The sequence below is a fragment of the Drosophila elegans genome, unplaced genomic scaffold (assembly GCF_018152505.1).
Source record: "Drosophila elegans isolate 14027-0461.03 unplaced genomic scaffold, ASM1815250v1 contig_208, whole genome shotgun sequence".
NCBI lineage: Eukaryota > Metazoa > Arthropoda > Insecta > Diptera > Drosophilidae > Drosophila > Drosophila elegans.
In genome coordinates this window covers 19,796,278-19,809,983 of record NW_024545578.1, presented here as the reverse complement: position 1 = coordinate 19,809,983, position 13,706 = coordinate 19,796,278, and the positions used below count along the sequence as shown (strand labels likewise).

General features: G+C 45.2%; 5 protein-coding genes across 8 annotated transcripts; 2 read left to right on the top strand and 3 right to left on the bottom strand.

The window, feature by feature from the left end:
• The first annotated feature begins 411 nt into the window (after window positions 1–411).
• LOC108142794 (protein Pixie) lies at window positions 412–3,116 on the top strand. The gene is made up of 5 exons (XM_017266844.2): window positions 412–520; window positions 807–1,020; window positions 1,085–1,695; window positions 1,752–2,468; window positions 2,535–3,116. Exons 2-5 carry the CDS (start codon window positions 808–810, stop codon window positions 2,824–2,826), a joined length of 1,833 nt encoding a protein of 610 aa, XP_017122333.1. The 5' UTR covers window positions 412–520; window position 807; the 3' UTR covers window positions 2,827–3,116.
• A 108-nt stretch (window positions 3,117–3,224) lies between these two features.
• Window positions 3,225–6,720, bottom strand: LOC108142775 (myotubularin-related protein 9). Its single transcript, XM_017266817.2, has 7 exons — window positions 6,204–6,720; window positions 5,843–6,093; window positions 5,390–5,774; window positions 4,852–5,327; window positions 4,372–4,784; window positions 4,220–4,317; window positions 3,225–4,167 (listed from the first exon to the last, which is right to left on the bottom strand). The coding sequence occupies exons 1-7, from the start codon at window positions 6,360–6,362 to the stop codon at window positions 4,090–4,092; spliced, it is 1,860 nt and encodes a 619-aa protein (XP_017122306.1). The 5' UTR covers window positions 6,363–6,720; the 3' UTR covers window positions 3,225–4,089.
• A 645-nt stretch (window positions 6,721–7,365) lies between these two features.
• Window positions 7,366–8,649, bottom strand: LOC108142202 (uncharacterized Golgi apparatus membrane protein-like protein CG5021). Of its 4 annotated transcripts, none has more exons than XM_017265889.2 (4): window positions 8,494–8,649; window positions 8,275–8,357; window positions 7,971–8,205; window positions 7,366–7,921 (listed from the first exon to the last, which is right to left on the bottom strand). In XM_017265889.2, exons 1-4 carry the CDS (start codon window positions 8,515–8,517, stop codon window positions 7,592–7,594), a joined length of 672 nt encoding a protein of 223 aa, XP_017121378.1. In that variant the 5' UTR covers window positions 8,518–8,649; the 3' UTR covers window positions 7,366–7,591. The 4 variants fall into 4 exon arrangements, with proteins under 4 accessions (XP_017121378.1, XP_017121380.1, XP_017121379.1 ...); XM_017265891.2 differs by having other exon boundaries at window positions 7,366–7,906; XM_017265890.2 differs by having other exon boundaries at window positions 8,503–8,649.
• Window positions 8,650–9,896: 1,247 nt separating this feature from the next.
• On the top strand, window positions 9,897–12,201 carry LOC108142766 (transmembrane protein 43 homolog). The gene is made up of 3 exons (XM_017266803.2): window positions 9,897–10,332; window positions 10,666–11,258; window positions 11,865–12,201. The coding sequence occupies exons 1-3, from the start codon at window positions 10,007–10,009 to the stop codon at window positions 12,074–12,076; spliced, it is 1,131 nt and encodes a 376-aa protein (XP_017122292.1). The 5' UTR covers window positions 9,897–10,006; the 3' UTR covers window positions 12,077–12,201.
• LOC108142767 lies at window positions 12,097–13,478 on the bottom strand. The gene has a single exon (XM_017266804.2). It carries the CDS (start codon window positions 13,252–13,254, stop codon window positions 12,208–12,210), a length of 1,047 nt encoding a protein of 348 aa, XP_017122293.1. The 5' UTR covers window positions 13,255–13,478; the 3' UTR covers window positions 12,097–12,207.
• Between the last annotated feature and the right edge of the window lie 228 nt (window positions 13,479–13,706).

Sequence of the window (13,706 nt, the reverse complement as noted above, 5' to 3'; positions counted from 1 at the left end):
TATATATTGGAACAGGAAAAGTTTATTTTTAATTAGAAAAATTAATATTTAAGAGTAATTTTGTTGCAAACTCTCCTTTTACAATTGACTACTTAAAATTGGTCTTGAGAAAAATGGCTTAAATATGTACATACACTGAGAATAGTTGAAAGCTCAACTTATTATTTTGTATATTCTAAAATTTAAGACTAGTTTTCAACTAGTTAGTTGATTTATATTTTTTCACCAACATTTTCCTTTGTACTTGTAACATTATCTCGAAAATGTCCCAAGTAAACAGTGCCATTTTTTTATATCTATGAATGTGTAGAAATTCTTTCTCAAAAATATATATGAAAAGAAGCCCGAAACAACTAATTTCTTCAAACTCTTCTGGCTGTTATCGATAGTAAAGCCGACTCATCTCTATCCCGAGTAGTGTTGGAAAACTCTTCAAAACTCCCCCCTTTTGAAACTTGTTGGCTGACACGCAAGAGCGTGCGTTCTGTCTGTTTTACAACAATTTCGGCCTAGTTCGCAGGTAAAATTAAAACATTTCAACACGCTGCCAACGTGAAAGTGAAGAACAAGGCCTGCCGCGTGCCAGAAAAAGAAAATTCTCCGTAGAAAGCAGTTGTTTTGGCCACGTTTTGAGGTTATACTTTCGCTCACAGACGAACGCAGTCGCCGCACCCCCGCCCTCCGTCCACAAAGCGGTGCACCAGATTTGTTTTGACGGCCGTGGACGGTGATTTGCAACGTTGGCAGTGGACTGATTACCATATAGACGACTGATCTGATCCATTTTCCCCCCTTCACACCCACAGCATGTCGCGCAGAAAGGAGAACGAGGAGGTGGACAAGCAGACGCGCATTGCCATCGTCAGCGATGACAAGTGCAAGCCCAAGCGATGTCGCCAGGAGTGCAAGAAGACCTGCCCGGTGGTGCGCATGGGCAAGCTCTGCATCGAGGTGACGCCCACCTCCAAGATAGCCTCGCTGTCCGAGGAGCTGTGCATCGGTTGCGGCATCTGTGTCAAGGTGGGTCAGCTAGCTATCTGCAGCTTAATATTCTCTCGAATAACCCGAATTTTCTTCCCCACAGAAATGCCCCTTTGAGGCCATCACAATCATCAACTTGCCCAGCAACCTGGAGAAGCACACAACGCATCGATACAGCAAGAACTCCTTCAAGTTGCATCGCCTGCCCATTCCGCGTCCCGGTGAAGTGCTCGGCCTGGTGGGTCAGAACGGTATTGGCAAGTCGACGGCCTTGAAGATTCTCGCGGGCAAGCAGAAACCCAATCTGGGGAAATACGCCAATCCGCCCGACTGGACGGAGATCCTTAGTTACTTCCGCGGCTCCGAGCTGCAGAATTACTTCACCAAGATCCTCGAGGACAACCTTAAGGCCCTGGTGAAGCCTCAGTATGTGGATCAAATCCCCAAGGCAGTGCGCGGCGCTGTTGGAGATCTTCTGGACAAGAAGGACGAGCGAGAGCTGCAGACCAAGATCTGCGACATGCTGGACCTCTCGCATATCCGTGATCGTGAGATCGCCCAGCTCTCTGGCGGAGAACTGCAGCGCTTCGCCATCGCCATGGTATGCATACAAAATGCTGACATCTTCATGTTTGACGAGCCGTCCTCGTATTTGGATGTGAAGCAGCGTCTTAACGCTGCCTTAACCATTCGCTCGCTCCTGCATCCGACAAAGTAAGTGGAACAACTGCAAGTGATTCTTCTTATTAAGGACAAATTTTATTTCTTAGGTTCATTATCGTTGTGGAGCACGATCTGTCTGTGCTGGATTACTTGTCCGATTTTATTTGCTGCCTTTATGGAGTTCCCGGTTGCTATGGCGTGGTCACTATGCCTTTCTCCGTGCGCGAAGGCATCAATATTTTCCTCGATGGCTTTGTGCCCACCGAAAACATGCGTTTCCGCACTGAGTCGCTGACGTTCAAGGTCTCCGAGTCGGCAACGGAAGAGGAGATCAAGCGTATGAACCATTACGTGTATCCCTCCATGGTTAAGACTCTGGGCAAATTTGAGCTGACCGTGGAAAAGGGCCACTTTAGTGACTCCGAGATCCTGGTGCTGCTGGGTGAGAACGGTACGGGCAAGACCACGTTCATCCGCATGCTGGCCGGCAATTTGCAGCCCGACGGCGAGGTGGAACTGCCCATGCTGAATATCTCGTACAAGCCGCAGAAGATTTCCCCGAAATTCCAGAACCATGTGCGTCATTTGCTGCACGATAAGATTCGCGACGCCTACGTGCATCCGCAGTTCATTGCCGATGTGATGAAGCCCATGAAGATCGAGGAGATCATGGACCAGGAGGTGCAGAACCTCTCCGGTGGTGAGTTGCAGCGAGTGGCATTGGTTCTGTGTCTAGGCAAGCCAGCGGATGTCTACCTCATCGACGAACCGTCTGCCTACTTGGACTCCGAGCAGCGTCTGGTTGCCGCCAAGGTTATTAAGCGGTATGTTTTATGTTTTATCTACCCTCCATGTTATCATTTGAACTATTGATTGTTTGCAATTTTTAGCTACATTTTGCATGCCAAGAAAACTGGTTTTGTGGTGGAGCACGATTTCATCATGGCCACCTACCTCGCTGACCGTGTCATTGTTATTGAGGGTCAGCCTTCGGTGAAGACGACGGCATTTTCGCCTCAATCGCTGCTGAATGGCATGAACCGATTCCTCGAACTGCTCGGCATCACCTTCCGTCGCGATCCCAATAACTTCAGGCCCCGCATCAACAAGAACAACTCGGTTAAGGACACGGAACAGAAACGCTCAGGCCAGTTCTTCTTCTTGGAGGACGAGGCCTGCTAAGACAGGTTCACGGATTCAATCGATTGGACGCTTCGCTTCCCTTTGTTCTCCTCAGCTCTCCTCTGTTCATTTTGCATTCTTTAGTCGAAAACACACATTTGCTTTCACTTATTTTGTTATTGTTGTCAAGGATAACGTACAATCGAAAAATTGGGGATTAATTGTACTTTATTAAAGTGAGTTTTATATACGTTTTTACAGCGAAATAAACAGTAAACCAAAACAACAGGAAATAAATGTTGTCTTAAATGAGTCTAGCAAAAATAAACAAATTTTCTTTATACAAAACAGCAAACATGAGTTTCAGTAAAACGAAAATTATATTTAAGAGACTTCTATCAACAGGTGGTCCTGTGAATAGCAGTGAAACCGACAAATCTGAATCAAAACACAGCTGGTTTTTTGCAAACTAACACGTATTTATTGCACTTAAGCGATAATTACACAAAATACGCACAATAGAAATGTAAATACGGATATAAATTACATACAAAATTCTGTTATTTCGAATACGATCACAATTCGAAATAAACACATAGTAGATAACAGCTACAAACATTTATATGTGTATAATTTACAATATTTGTTTGTGGATTTACCAACGCATGCACAGCATTATTGTTAATATAAACGCTTTTTAAGCTTTAGATTTATGCGATTTAATCAAATGTACATACAAATTTTTCGAAAAAGGCAAATTTTTGAATTTATATTGTAATACTAAATTTAATGTGTGCGGCTTGGAGACCACTAAACAACTGACAAAAGTAAGTACTATAAATAGGTAATTTTGGAGACTTATGCGCTAAAAATTCCATAAAAGTAAATGCGTCAAAAATTGACTCAAATATTTGATAGTTGCCATGTGCAGTTTCAATTTTCGAATCTAAATCTGAGTCTGAGAGTAGAGAGCGCTTTGCAATTAGAGAGTTTTAAGTTACATCAATAAGTTCACTTTTTATTTTATGGTTACGTCGCAGAACTTCTACAGTAGAAGTATAGTTGTTAAAAATGGACAAATGTCTAAAATTGAGTGTTCCAGTTGATCCAAAAGCTGATCCTATGGTGTATCTAATAATTCAATTTACCTTGTTTATTTTCTGTTATCTTCAGCACAATTTCTTGTAAATGGAACTTTTAGTGACTTAATTTTAGTGTTGCTATATGCTTAAATAATTGTCGAAATCTTGCAACAGAACGTATCAAAAATAAATGTATATCATGCAGGAGATTAAAACGATAGAGAACTTCTGAGGTAGCCGATTATGCATCGTCTGCTTTGTTCATGAGTGTGGACACTTCCTGGCCGAGTTCCAAGGCTTGTTTGCGCAGTTTGAGGACCTAAGGACAGCACGCGTTAGCCAAACAATTTTCTTGATTTGGATGAACTTACCTGAGTTCTGAGTTCCTTTTCGCGGGTCACAAGTTCCTGTATTTGGGTCATGACAGTGGCACAGCTGCGCTGATCGATCACCCAGCGCAAATAAAGATCTACAATAAGAGTTTATTAACGACGCTTTCATAGATCCAAATATTATGACATACCGCTCCATAGCTCCAAGCTGATTGGCGCCACCGATGGCCATATCACACTGGCATTGGGCTCGTACAGCGGATTCAGCAGTGTCTGGAGGACATCTGGTCGGTTTAGGTAAGACCAAAGGCTCGTCGTCCTGGTGTGCACGTTCAGTTCGTTTCGCTCCCGCTCCGAGTCGCACAGAAACGTACCGTACTGCGAAAAGTGGCTGTGCTCAAACAGTAGGATCAGCAGATGCGTGCTAAACTCGAAGCTGCAGGGAAACTGCGTGTACAGCTGATAGATGCAGTCCAGGAAAAGCACAAAGGTGGCGCCCGAGCCCTTGTTGCGAGTCTGATTTGGTGTATAGCAAGAGTATCGATGACGCGAGGCGAACGGATGGCCCGCCTGTATCCATTCGCGCTCTATCAAAGCCTGCAGGCTGTGAAGGAAATACATTATTTCAGATCACCAATCAGAATCAGGACAATCCTAAAATGAAAGCTCACCCCCTTACTGTTCGGCAGTCGGGATTAAGAATGATTTGTACCAGCGAGGTGACAATTAGCGTGGAGTCTAAGCCTTTGGCGCCGTGAACCAGCACTGGACTTCCCTCCTGATCCAAGCACTGTGCCACCACACAAGAGGCGTTCAGAGAGTTAAGCACGAGGCTAAGCCAGCCGCTGGCCTCCAGCCGCGATAGCCACTTGTCCGTGCTGCAGCCCAAATCGTTACAGGCCTCGATTAGCCGTGCGAAACTATCCAGAATGGAGGCGGGCGAGCTGACGTTGCCAATGGAGCGGTTGACCTTTTTCCACTGCGAGTAGTGCAGGTCCGTCTCCGTGTTAGACTTTCCCTTGCCCCACGTGTCCACAATGAAGCCCTTTCGGCTGCGCCCCAGCACCAAATTGAGGATGGCCTCGTCGGCCCGGCAGCGTTTGATGCCCTGAATTGACAGCGGCTGTGAGCTGCGCATCAATGTGGCCTGTTAATGTGATTCATTGCATTAATCTAATCGAATTGGCGGCTGTGGTTGCAGTGACTTACGCCATTTTCATGCTTGTAGCTCAGCACCGGAAAGCGTCCGCCGTCTCGGAACGCGGCGGAGAGCACTATCTGCTCATCCGTAATTGCTTTAGGTACAATTAGCGTGGCGCCATATGTAGCACAGACGCTGAAGTCTCTGTTGACATTGCTGATGCGCCACTCGCAGGCGGCCTGAGGTCCTTGGAGCACACCAACACCACCACCACCGCCACTCGCCAAAGCGTCTATCGCAAAACCATTTTGCAGGGGATGGGAAAGGCCAGAGCCCACAGCAAGCGTCGATGTCGAAGTTGATGGCATGCAAATTGTTACGTTGGCCACATTTGGCGAGGACGCACCGCCCATGCCCACCCCGCTGATGAGCTTGGCGAACTCCAGCTCGGGCCTGCCATTTAGGGGGAGGATAATTGAATTGTAGCCAATTTGTCAGTGATGGGGAATGTGTGCACTCACCTAAACATCGTATAGCCGTCCTCTAGGATGGTGTACATGGGCCGGTAGAAGAAGGGATACAGCAGCTCGGTGTTCTGGATGCCACTGAGTGCCTCCAGCGAAGCGGCCACATTGAAGAACTCCTTGCCGCACTTGATCTCCAGCGATATGATGCGCAGGTCCTTGCATTTTAGGGTGATGAGGCCGCCGACCACGATGTTCTGTGACAGACTCGGTTTCTTCTCCACACTGTCGATGTTTTTGTGCAGCAACTGGAAGGGCAAACAGGAGGATGAGCTTCCAATCCAATTATTAGCGCTCCATTGAAGCCGAAGCACATCGGATTAGGAGGAAGGGGGGTGGGGCAGCTAAGCAAACTTACCCACAGCTCCTGGCTGGTCTCCTGGCGAGCACTGAGCAGCAGATGGTGCCCGGTGATGCACAGCGTGCCAACTGTTGCACCCAAAGCCCCCACATTTGATGGGTCGTGAAGGAGGACTCCGTCCAGCTTGGGGGTCTTTATCAGGTCGGCGAATTCCATGGCGTCGCCCGCGGCGGGGTGTCCGATTTGCTTTGGCCCAGACTAATTAACTTTTTGCATTTTGCCCCGGCTATCTCCTGTTGCCACTTGATTGCTTCTGTTGATGCCGCCGCTTTCCTCCTTCGCTCTTCTTTGCCGCGGTTCCCCCCGCCTTTCGGCTTTTTTGAACCCACCCCAGTGCGCACGTCACCGGCTCAGACGGCAATTGGATGGACTTACGGCTCTGCTGATCTTTGGCAACCAATCGAACGCTCTCCGGAAAATTATAATCTTTGTTGAACGCCCCCGCTTACGGCACAGATTGCATTTCTTTCTTTTCTGTTTCCGTCCGACTGTTTTGTGCTTTGCGCCAGTGTGCCCGTAGCGCACTGACCCCGAAAGCTCAGTAAAAAAGAGCACTGTCACACCGCCAAGCCAGATATGTACCGTTATTATGAATTCTTAGCTTAAAAACCAGATCACATCATTCAAAAATTAAGGTTTTCATGTTATATGGTTTGGATTTTTCATAAATCGAAAAAAAAATGTCTAACTATTTCTTCTTAGTTAATCCAATATAATGTCATGCTGGGGGATTACATATTTCTTCATGTTTCCATACATGTACATCCTTGATAACTTATTAAAATAAATGTTATTGGAAAGTAAGCCATCAGATTTAAAATGTTTTTATTTTTAACTTACTAATATGCAAATATTTAATCCATTGTAGCATTCTTATATATTTTTTCGGCCTAGCTTCTACGTTAGAAAGCACTCAAATTGATGTGCTTCATAACATAACAAATAAATTTCTAGAGAGGATACAAATATATTAAAAAAGTTTTAAAGTTATACAAAAAAAATATTTAATATTGCTAAGAACCATTAATATTACAAGTTTTAAAAAACAAAGGTTCTTATAAAAATTCATATAAAATGGTTGCTTTGAAAGTCCTGAAAGCCACAACTAACCCATTTCCAAAATCATTTCGTTCATGCTGTTAAACAAAACCACAATGCATACTGGTTGCATGTCGCACGCACATGCGGTCCTTTAATCCAAGTAAAAGTACGAAATGATTATGATAGATTGCAATATGGCTAAATTAAGTTTTACATATGTTACACACAGACAGCGATGCCGTTGAAAGTTCCGTGGTCTGGGCCATAAGAAGCGTCAAATACTCTTTGGAATACGCTGCAGCAGACGGTGGCAATGTGACTTAGTAAATGGGAGTTCACTCAGCTCAAACGACTCCCGTGGGACGTACATTGGTTGGCGGCTGGGCGGCACTGGGCTTGGTCATGATGTCCATGGCGTTCTTAAAGAGCTGCGTCTTCACAAAGTCCGTGGCGGCGGAATTTAGATCCTTGCTAGCGCCATAATTGCACTTGACGTAGCCATACAAATTGGCTGCATTCAGCGCAATGGCAATCATAACCAATAGCAGCCACTTGAACTTCAGACCGAACAGGGCCATTAGGAAGAAGAGGCCCCAGAAGAAGGGACAGAGGATGAGTCCCAGCCAGAAGACACGCTGCTCGTGCTTGTTGATCCGACTCTGGTAGGATTCAGACTGCGTTTCATCATCAAAGGCTTTCAAATGGGTTTATCTCGTGACTCACGTTCTTTGACTCAAACACCCAGTGTGATACTCCATCGTCATCGACGTAGTTCCACCAGCGCAGACCCACAAGCAGTCTTCCCGAGATGTTTTTCACCGTCCAGAAGTCGGCGGACAAAAAGAGCACCACGAAGACGAAACTGGTGATGAAGGAGTCGCTGAACCAGCCGCAAAACATATATATGACGATGGCGGCGCCCCTGAAGAACAAGTGGAAGAAGGTGACATACGGGTGCCTGTGGGATAATAGGTGGGTTACAAGTGCTAGTCTACGAGATCCATTGGTTCTATGTGGCTGTGCCTACGTGTATTTCTGGCCCGCTTGACTGGGATCCCGCATCTCGTCCTCCTCGCCGAAGGGTATCGTGTCATCGTCGAGCAGCGGCACCTGTATAACACGTAAGCGGGATTAATTCAGCTCTTTCAGTCTCAAAGGGGAAGATTTTCGTAGAAAACCTCGGGTCGTATTGTCAGGGTGGCACACCAAAAAAGCAGCTTGTTATGTGTTAGTGCGGCATACATACATTTCTTACCGTTGCGGAGGCCATGCTTGTATTGAATGTGACTTCTAATTCCTAGTTAGGTTTAATTTTCTTGAGCTTTTCACGGATTTTAAAGTTTTTAATACATTTTCTTCTCCCAGTCTCAAGTTGTTGTTGCTTCTGCCTGCGTAGCAGTGTGGCCGCGGAACAGTTACAAAAATATACCGTCTGGTTCTTAAAAATATACCAACTTCTAGTCGGTGCCTGATCGGCAACCGTGGAACGGTGGAATTTGAAAAATGGGGGATGTTGTTATTTTCAATTTTCTTGCTATTAGTCAGCTTATCACAATTAAATGCAGAAGTAAACAAAAGAACAAATTACCAATATGAGTTGCTTTTGGGCTATAAAAATCATGGAAATAATGCTTTGGTAGGAGTCGTGTTTTTAAATCCATTTTTATAAGACTTGAAGACATTTCTGCACTACAATTGAATTGATTCGATCCCTAAATAGCAAAATTGTTTTAAAAATAAAATGAGCTTTCACATTTCAATTTACTTCGTTCCACAATAGCTACATATTCCCCTACGCTAGTTTGACGCTCATTAATTGAAGGGGAAGTACAAATATGTATTGTTTTTGAGCAGGGTCGTTGATCTGTCTTCGTGGCCTAGCCAATATGAATCATCGGCTATTGATGAAATTCTTTGTTGTGTGCAAATAAGTTTTAACATTATTACTAAAACAATATTATTAAATGCAATTGGTCTGGGATCACTTTAAATTAAAGGCTATAGCTTAATATAATTCTACGACATTTACGGGCCCATAAATTTAAAGCACCTACATTGTCCTTCAAAACAATAATTTGATAAAATCCAAAATTTATTTTATTACTCAAAGAAATCTATACATTATGATTGCGGTATAGTTGATTTTTTGTTGTGTCCTGTACTTGAAGTTCAGCTGGAGTTTTGCTCAGCACAGCACGCCTCCTCAAGGTCACATCCATAATTGACCACCTATTTGCGCTTTAAATAGATCTCCACGTTGCTTTATTTTCTTTTGAAAATTTTCATCCATTTCCTTTAACTGCTTGATCTGGTCCGAAATCCTTCTTCTATTGGTTTCATCGGTTGCAAATCTCAATTCCGTTTCGAGCTTACTAATTTGCAGACGAATTTCCATGATTCCCTTATTAATATTATTTACAGAGCTGATGTATTGATGTGAAATTCGATCCATTTCAGATTTCTTTGAAGCTGTGTTTCTTTGTGTGACAGAAATTATAATGAAAGCCCAGATTTGGCGAAGCTGTGTTCCTTCCCGCGACTTTCAGTGTTACCACGTCATGTTTTTGTAAAAGTTTCACATGATTTATAAAAAAACATACTAAATTATGCATATTGTAATGACTTGCAAGAGTAGCTTTTCCATGCTGGCGCCGCACGGTCACACTGTTCACAATCAGCTGTTTTGCTGGGCAGGAATTTTTGTATTGCATTGCCTGCTCTCCACAGATGGATGGAAAACATCCTGAAAACCCGTACCCATGGTCACTCTGAACGAAACGCTCCGTAGCCACTGGCCCATTGCCCTCTTCGGCCTGATCCTTTTCGTGGCCGGTAGCACAGTGCTATACTGGAACGAAGGACGCGCCGTGCACAACATGATGGCACTGGATGAAGCGCACGCCGACATTTACTCGGTGCGCTTCACGGAGGAGGAACAGGAAGTGGGTCTCGAGGGAAGGATCATTCACCTATCTGGACCCATCCTCGTGGGCGAACCGCTCACTGAACCGGACTACAACATCCAGCTATTGGCGGTCAAATTGCGCCGCCGCGTCCAAATGTACCAGTGGGTCGAGGAGACTGTGTAAGTTGGTTTCAAGGGATTAAGTTCAACTTGGGATGATCCTTTCTTTTGGGTCTTGTTAGGAGAATTTGTTAATTATTAATTAACATATTTTATAATTTAAAAAAAAAGAGAGACAAATACTTATAGATACGAAATGTTGTTAATTTTTAACATGTTTTTTTTCCCAAATCATTTCAAAATATCTGTAAATTTCAAATTGCATTAAAAACATTTTCCAAATGACAAAAAAAGAATGACATTTTTGTGCCTTAGGTATCTGTATTTATAAGGAACACTACCGTTGGGATTGTAGTTTTAGAAAACCCCACTAAATTTCGAACTCTTTTTCAGTGAGCACAACTTTGGCGAGAGCGTGGGAACGACGCAATCGGACTCGCGGACTTACTACTACACGCGGGAATGGCGGGACAAGATCGTGGACTCGCGGAACTTTTACAACCGCCACGGGCACACGAATCCCAGCCATTTCCCCATCGAGAGCCACGTCCAGGTGGCCGATGCCGTCTACATTGGTCGCTATGAACTGGGTGCTGAGGTGAAGGACAAGTTCGGTAGCTACCAGGAGCTCACGTCGGACATTCGGCCGGAGGACAGTAGTGTGAAGCTGCATCTGGGCATCTATTACCACACCAATGATGTGTTCAATCCGGAGGTGGGTGACTTGCGGCTCCTCTTTAGCTTCGCTGGAATGGAGGGCGAGGAGTTCAGCGTGGTTGGCAAATTGTCAGGAAACAAACTGGTGCCCTACATCACCTCACGGGGCGTACCGGTTCTGCTCGTCTATCCCGGAGGACTCAGTGTCCAGGAGGTTTTCCGCCTGGAGGCACGAGCCCAAGTGCTGCATACTTGGTGGTGGCGCTTCGTCGGTTGGCTGCTCATCTTCTTCGGAGTCACCTGCAACTCAAAAATTCTGCGACTGCTGTGTGAGTTTCAAAAGATTTTTACAATAGAGGGGTGCCACAAGTTTCCTTTAGGTAAAATTTAGAATCTTTTAGGAAAGTTTTTCTGAAAATCGGTAAAAATGTCCGAGATGAGCCATTTTATTTTCAAAATTAGTTTTACTAACTATTTCTCAAAATTATTATACCTTTTTACTCTTTCAAAGAAATGCGGTTTGCTTGTAACAAACGTATAACAATGTACCATCTGTAGGATAACTAAAAATAGTAGCACAAATCTAAAAATTAAACTCAAGTTCTTAAGTCCGCAGAAAAAGGAAACCGCGAATTTTTAAGATTAAATGATCTAGATAGTCATTAAAATTATAAGCTATCTGCCAAATAACTTAGTCCGTCAAATTAATATAGTTCTTTGTTACGATATCACAAAAAAAAAATCTATAAGTAAGAAAGTAGTGAACGATAACTATTAAAATATCACCAAAAAATATTAAAAAAGAAATTAGTTAGCAAATGTAAAACATTTTCAAGTACAGGCACTCAGTTTTAGAGTGAATGATTTAGACAGGAAGATTTCTTGTCTTATTTCTAGATTCCTTATGCTAAATTGTCTCTTTCTTTCACCTCCAGTTATTCGGGTACCCCTGTTGGTGGCCTTGGCCCCTGATCCCCAGTTCCCGGTGACGGGCAACCTGCTTATCGCCTTCTCGATGGCCTTGACCATTGCGGCAGTGGCCTGGATCCTGCATCGTCCTGTGATCGGCGCCTGTCTTTTTCTGGCAGGCGCCTCGCCCTACGTCTGGTTCACCCGCAATCTGGTAGACTACCAGCGACTGGACTGATCCGCTCCAACACTCGCATCTTATTTACAGGTTTATTTATTGTTGATTCTCATTGTTATGCTAACACTATGTCATTTGCCATATATCCCTCGGCCAATAAAAACTTAATAACACTTAGTAACTAATTAAATTTAGAACTCCCTGATGCCCGCGTTCGTGGTGCTGCCAGCTGTTCCTCCGCCGCTGCCGCCGCCGCCGCCGCTTCCTGTTCCACCCCCAACATTGGGCTTGGATTCGCTTGAGGTGTGCACGCTTGGGCTCTGGGACTTGTCCTGCTCCTCGTGCCCGTTGGGCGGCTCCTCGTAGCGTACGTAGGGCTCGAAGCTGTTGTTGATTTGCACGGAACCGCGATGCAAATTGTTAGACTCGGCCTCGAACAGGATTTCGTTGATAAAGCGCTCGGCGAGGAGTCGCTGCTCGCGGGGTAATCTTTTTAGTTTGTGCGTCCAGGTGCGGGCAATGGACTCCTCCTCGGGATAAGTGCCCGCCAGATACTCGCAGGCAATGTTGAGTAGCTCGTCGTTATTGTGGGAGCTACCAGAGGCTCCTGCAGGTCCAGTTCCACCTCCCGGACAGGGTGGCGTTTGCCTGGCCCGCTTGTTGGTCACATAATCCACGTGGCTGGCTGGCGGCGGTGCTGGCGGCGGAGGCCCAAAGGATTTGTGAAACATTTCGGAGATATTGGGGGTTTGTCCACCTGGCCGAGAAGCTGGATAATGCAGTGGAGCTCCTTGGCCGTCTAGAAAAGCACTGGTGCAATTGCTACCCTCGCTGAAGGCAAAAGAGGGCTCGTTCTTGAAGGCGGGATTGACGGCCAAGAACTTTTCCGAGTTGCGCAAGAAGTCCAACTCCTGGAAGGTCCAACAGCGGGGACTGTGGAGATTGCCCGACCTCATGGCACTCTCCACCACTTTGAGTTCCTTGCGGTAGTTCGTGCGCAGGGTGTTGATTTTCTTTTTCACATCCTCCACGGTGGCGTCCCTCTTGAGATAATGGTAAATGGGCACCAGGCGAAGATAGGCCTCCGCACGCTTCTCCCGATTGGTGTAATCCCGTAGAGAAGTGTCCCACAGGACGGGCAGATCCCTATATGTCTGGATGAAGGCGCGCAGGTAGTGTCGGTTCTCTTCCGCCCCCGACATTACCTTCAATCCGTGGGGCGGCGTTTGGGGCAGCATTTTCCCTGGATTCCGGAGCGCCTGCTTCCAATCCTTTCCAGATAAATTCTTCCCAAAATCCACACCTCTTCACCGAGCCCTGCAAATCCTGTATGGACCTATTGACCAACTGTCAATGCGGGCGAACGTTTGTTGTTGTAATTGCGCGTTTGACAGATTGTTTGCCATATTGACGTAATGGCTGCGTGTGTGGGGGTGTGTGTGACGATAAAGCAACAAGTGCGAAAAGAGTGGCAGCACTGGTCGCAGCTATCGATGTTTTGGGTGCGGTATTTTTAGTCAGTTAACTATTTTATAGCGAATGTTTTGAAAAGTTGAAGAACAAGTAAAACATTTTTAAGCAAGGCCAGAGAAATGTTTTTTTACAAAATGCAATTAAAGTTGCCACAGATTAATTGATTCAGATGTGTACAAATATTTTTGAAAATTCTATGTGTGACCATAATCCACGT

Coding starts and splice junctions, on each gene's coding strand:
- LOC108142794 (XM_017266844.2), top strand. CDS start 808: ATGTCGCGCAGAAAGGAGAACGAGGAGGTGGACAAGCAGACGCGCATT. Junction 1,696..1,751: donor TCGCTCCTGCATCCGACAAA/GTAAGTGGAACA, acceptor TTTATTTCTTAG/GTTCATTATCGTTGTGGAGC. Junction 2,469..2,534: donor GCCGCCAAGGTTATTAAGCG/GTATGTTTTATG, acceptor TGCAATTTTTAG/CTACATTTTGCATGCCAAGA.
- LOC108142775 (XM_017266817.2), bottom strand. CDS start 6,362: ATGGAATTCGCCGACCTGATAAAGACCCCCAAGCTGGACGGAGTCCTC. Junction 6,094..6,203: donor AGACCAGCCAGGAGCTGTGG/GTAAGTTTGCTT, acceptor TTGCCCTTCCAG/TTGCTGCACAAAAACATCGA. Junction 4,318..4,371: donor CAGCTTGGAGCTATGGAGCG/GTATGTCATAAT, acceptor CTCTTATTGTAG/ATCTTTATTTGCGCTGGGTG.
- LOC108142202 (XM_017265889.2), bottom strand. CDS start 8,517: ATGGCCTCCGCAACGGTAAGAAAT. Junction 8,206..8,274: donor CAAGCGGGCCAGAAATACAC/GTAGGCACAGCC, acceptor ATTATCCCACAG/GCACCCGTATGTCACCTTCT. Junction 7,922..7,970: donor GGGTGTTTGAGTCAAAGAAC/GTGAGTCACGAG, acceptor GATGAAACGCAG/TCTGAATCCTACCAGAGTCG.
- LOC108142766 (XM_017266803.2), top strand. CDS start 10,007: ATGGTCACTCTGAACGAAACGCTCCGTAGCCACTGGCCCATTGCCCTC. Junction 10,333..10,665: donor CAGTGGGTCGAGGAGACTGT/GTAAGTTGGTTT, acceptor ACTCTTTTTCAG/TGAGCACAACTTTGGCGAGA. Junction 11,259..11,864: donor AAAAATTCTGCGACTGCTGT/GTGAGTTTCAAA, acceptor TTTCACCTCCAG/TTATTCGGGTACCCCTGTTG.
- LOC108142767 (XM_017266804.2), bottom strand. CDS start 13,254: ATGCTGCCCCAAACGCCGCCCCACGGATTGAAGGTAATGTCGGGGGCG.